Source organism: Cryptomeria japonica, chromosome 4 (assembly GCF_030272615.1).
Source record: "Cryptomeria japonica chromosome 4, Sugi_1.0, whole genome shotgun sequence".
Classification (NCBI taxonomy): Eukaryota; Viridiplantae; Streptophyta; class Pinopsida; order Cupressales; family Cupressaceae; genus Cryptomeria; species Cryptomeria japonica.
This window is the reverse complement of record NC_081408.1, coordinates 141,263,861-141,268,143: the sequence shown is the minus strand read 5'-3', so window position 1 is coordinate 141,268,143 and position 4,283 is coordinate 141,263,861. Positions and strand designations below refer to the sequence as shown.

General features: G+C 34.5%; 1 protein-coding gene across 1 annotated transcript; it reads left to right on the top strand.

Annotated features, from left to right (window-relative positions):
* The first annotated feature begins 207 nt into the window (after window positions 1-207).
* LOC131074040 (peroxidase 5) lies at window positions 208-3,006 on the top strand. The gene is made up of 4 exons (XM_058010589.2): window positions 208-395; window positions 474-665; window positions 2,013-2,175; window positions 2,270-3,006. The coding sequence occupies exons 1-4, from the start codon at window positions 216-218 to the stop codon at window positions 2,680-2,682; spliced, it is 948 nt and encodes a 315-aa protein (XP_057866572.2). The 5' UTR covers window positions 208-215; the 3' UTR covers window positions 2,683-3,006.
* The last annotated feature ends 1,277 nt before the right edge of the window (window positions 3,007-4,283 follow it).

Here is a 4,283-nt window from a genome sequence, read left to right as displayed (position 1 = left end):
TAATAATTTTTTGTTGAATAGTTCGTCGACTGTAACGTTCTGTTTTTAGTTCAATAAGTAGGGCATTTGAGGAGTTGAATCTTGCAAAATAGTTTTGTTTCTATGTCTTCATAGATTCAACGCCTAAGGTTGTAGGGGTGTAAGAGTAGAGGAGTAATTGTTGCAGAGTAGAGTTGATGACAATGAAGAAATCAATTGTATTTTCAGTTTTGGCAATGCTATGGATAGTTTCAGTGAGAGCCGATAATTTTGGTGGACTGAAGGTGGGCTTTTATAGCCAAAGTTGTCCTCAAGCTGAATCCATTATCAGCTCGGCAGTCTCAGAAGCTATAAAAAGGGATCCTAAATTGGTTGGCGCACTTATAAGAATGCATTTCCACGATTGCTTTGTCAGGGTTAGTGCTTCACTTCAATTCATTTTGTCTATGAGATTAATCTCGGTAAAACCTAATGGAATGTTTTCTTCCTTACAGGGTTGCGATGGATCAATCCTTTTGGATTCCATAGGTGCAAATCTCGCAGAAAAAGCGTCACCTGCAAATTCCCCAAGTCTACACGGGTTTCAAGTGATCGATGAAGCAAAAAAGAAACTGGAAGCTGCCTGTCCGCAAGTAGTGTCATGTGCAGACATAGTTGCATTTGCAGCACGAGATTCTTCATATGAGGTAAGTATTGAACTAAGTAGTGACCTCTGCGTTGTTCGCTTTCTACTTTTCACACACATCTTCTGGTTCTGAGCTTGTTTCGCTTGTGTTTCGATAAGTTCATATATATGGGTTATTAGGGTTTTTAGTTCGGTGGTTCTGAGCTTGATTCGGTTGTGTTAATATAAGTTCATATATATGGGTTATTAGGGTCTTTAGTCTGGTGGTTCTGAGCTTGTTTCGGTTGTGTTTTGATAGTTTCATATTTATGGGTTATTAGGGGATTTTAGTCCTGTGGTTCTGAGCTTGTTTCGGTTGTGTTTCGATAAGTTCAAATATATGGGTTATTAAGGTTTTAGTCAGTGGTTCTGAGTTCATTTTGGTTGTGTTTTGATAAGTTTATATATATGTGGATTAGTAAGGTTTTTAGTTGAATCATGTTTAAATAGATCATTTGGGGGATTTTTTTCCAATGATTTTATTGTCGAGATTAATATTGGGGGTCTTGATTTCAAAGGCAATCATCTTGACCAAATTTTAGTTCAATGATTCATTGTAGGTTTGTGATTTATGAGCACAATATTTCAATAAAGCCACACATCGTACAAGGATGTTAACTCAGCAGAGGCACATCACCATTGACCATAGAAATCGAGTGAGAGTTTGAACCTTGATGACCACCACAACAATCTTATGAGTTGACCACGACATTGTGCTCTTATTGACATTAGTTTTTCATACTTGTCTAAAACTTTTACGCAGTCTAAATTTTCATGACTTATATATTGTTCACAGAAGTGTTTCTAGTAAAACTAATCTTGCTAAAATTTAAGCATATATGTTGAAAAAGTACAATTGATATAATTTGGCTGAGTTTGACTGATTAGGATGATAATATGTTTTTAAATTATGTCATCAAAAAAAGATAATATGCCCCTGCTTAGTAGACCATTCTTCCGTGTCTTTGGCAGGTGGTTAGATGTTTTTTTTTAATTCTGTCTTTAGTGGTCCTACCCTAGTCGTCTATTGGATTCTAGCATGTTTTGGTGTCTTAACCATTTTAGCTGGGTATGCATTCTTCAGGTAGTTGCTCTTTAATGGTTATATAAAGGTTCGGACCTATCTCAATTTAATTAATTAGAACAAAAGATCATAATCACCACATTAGTTCCAATTCTTAGATAACTTTTATATATTATTTTTTCTACTAATAGCAACTTACAACTTAGTCAAAAACTAATTTCTAATTTCACTGTAATGATCTATTTATCAAATATTTTTTTAAAAACTTATCATACTATAAGTTGCTGTTAAAAAAAAGCCTATATTTCACTGCAATGTATATGACTCTCCTCTTTTCTTTTTCAGGCTGGCCAATTTAGTTGGCAAGTCCAAGCCGGACGCAGAGACGGAATGATTTCTAATATATCTGATACTAAGAATTTACCTCCTTCTACATTCAACGTCACACAGTTGACAGCTTCGTTTAACAGTAAAGGCCTCACTCAAGAAGACATGGTCATTCTATCAGGCAAGTACTGCAATGTCAACATTAGATAAAAAGAAATTACTACATCTGGTAAATAAGAAAAAAATATAGTGATGTGGGTATTGCTGTTTTACAGGTGCTCATTCCGTTGGTGTATCGCATTGTTCATCATTTAGTCCCAGGCTTTACAACTTCAGCAACACAGGAGCTGCAGACCCCTCACTGGACCCAAAACTGGTCAAGCACCTCAAGTATGAATGTCCACCGACACCGCCTGTTCACAGAACTGTCCCTATGGAAAGCATTACACCAACCAAGTTGGACAATCTATATTACAGTGGGCTTCTCAAAAACAGGGGTCTGTTTACATCTGATCAAACTCTACTCACAAATCCTGACACTCTAAAAGTGGTTAAGATTAGTTCAAGCGACCCATCAGTATGGAAGGAAAAATTTGCCAAAGCAATGGTGAAGATGGGCACCATACAGGTACTCACTGGTTCTCAAGGTCAAATCAGAAAAAACTGTCGACTGGTTAATCGACATTGAGAGAAGCTTTTTGCTTGCTAGTGAGTATCATCGTGTCTTGTGTAAGTGGGCTTGCTATTGGGATATCATTTAGTGAATGATTTTCAATAATGTCGTCGGTACGCTCCTCTACAAATTTGCTAGGGAAGGGGAGATTAGTGCATCTAGAATTCGTGCATGATTGGTCTTTTTGATCGAATAAGCACTTCAAATAATAGTTATGGCTCGATTGGGCATAGCATTCCTAAGTTTGGAAAACCACAAGGGGGAATTGGAATAGATTAGAAATTTGGAATTCATTAAGTTAAACCACTTAGCATTGAAGGGAATAACTAAAATAAGATAGATACCATTCATTAGATAATAACGGGTGGCGTCACTTGCCACTTATGTAGTTTCTAATTGAAGGCCAAGAAGGTTTTTCTTAGATTCCTAAATTGTATCTGTTTTTTCTAATAAAATTTTCAATTTATTATTTTTTATATGCGGTAGGCTGGATGCTAAAGGTTTTTATTTCAAATTAATAAATGAAAAGTATAAATTGAGACGTTTTAAGATGACTTAAACAATTAAGTTGTGTCAAAATTATGTTTTGAGTTTTAGTCAAGTATTATGGATATTTGAATGAATATTGTGTTGATAAGTTAATTAATTGTTTATAACAAAAAATTTCACATGTTTATAAATGCGGAAGTTATGAATGAGCTCACAATTGTGATGTGATGTTTTCAAAGGATATATATTCTATTTCAATTTTTACTATCAATTTGTTCATTCCATTGAATTCAACTTCCTAAAGTTAATTGTATTGGCACTAAAACCAATTCAACCATTGAAAGGATGTTAAAGGGAAATAATACAATTTACAAAAAAAAAATTAAGTTCAACACATGTAAAACTACCTCATTTTCAACAAATTGTTTACAAAACCCTCTTATAATATTCACAAATATTATTGTAAATTGCCTCCTTGAACAATCTATTTACAACCACAGGAACTTCAGTTATTCAAATGCTATGAAAATTTCTTCCTACAAATTGCATGTACACGTACAACAAAAAATCACACACTCCACCCTTTAGGTCCTAGTGCAAGCTGCCTCATGTTTGACATTCTGCTTGCACATTCAAAAACTCCTACTTCGATACCATTGATGTAGAAAGAAAAATCTTAACATACAACCACACATGCAAATCATTATTGATTTGACTTAAAATCTGAAAAATACAAAGAAATTTGAGCCTATTGGCTTCACATCCAACATAAACAAATTTGATTACAAAGTCTCATAATCTGAAAGAAGGAACTACAACAAGAAGTGGCATTCTATAAGATTTGGCTATGAAGGTAGCCACCCAAAATCTAGAGGCCTAATGAAAAGCACAAGAACAAGAGAGAATAAATGTGACAAGAATAAACTATATTTGTATCAATGATGCAATACAATATGATCAACCTAGATTCAAAGAATGTACATAGGAGACCCCTTGGTCAAATAGGCCAAGGTGAAACATAAAAGTGCATAATACTATGAAAAGTGTTATAATCTTATGGCATGATAACTAAAGTGAAAATCTATCATCCCAAATAAATTGGAAATTTGATAGTGTGATAACACCTC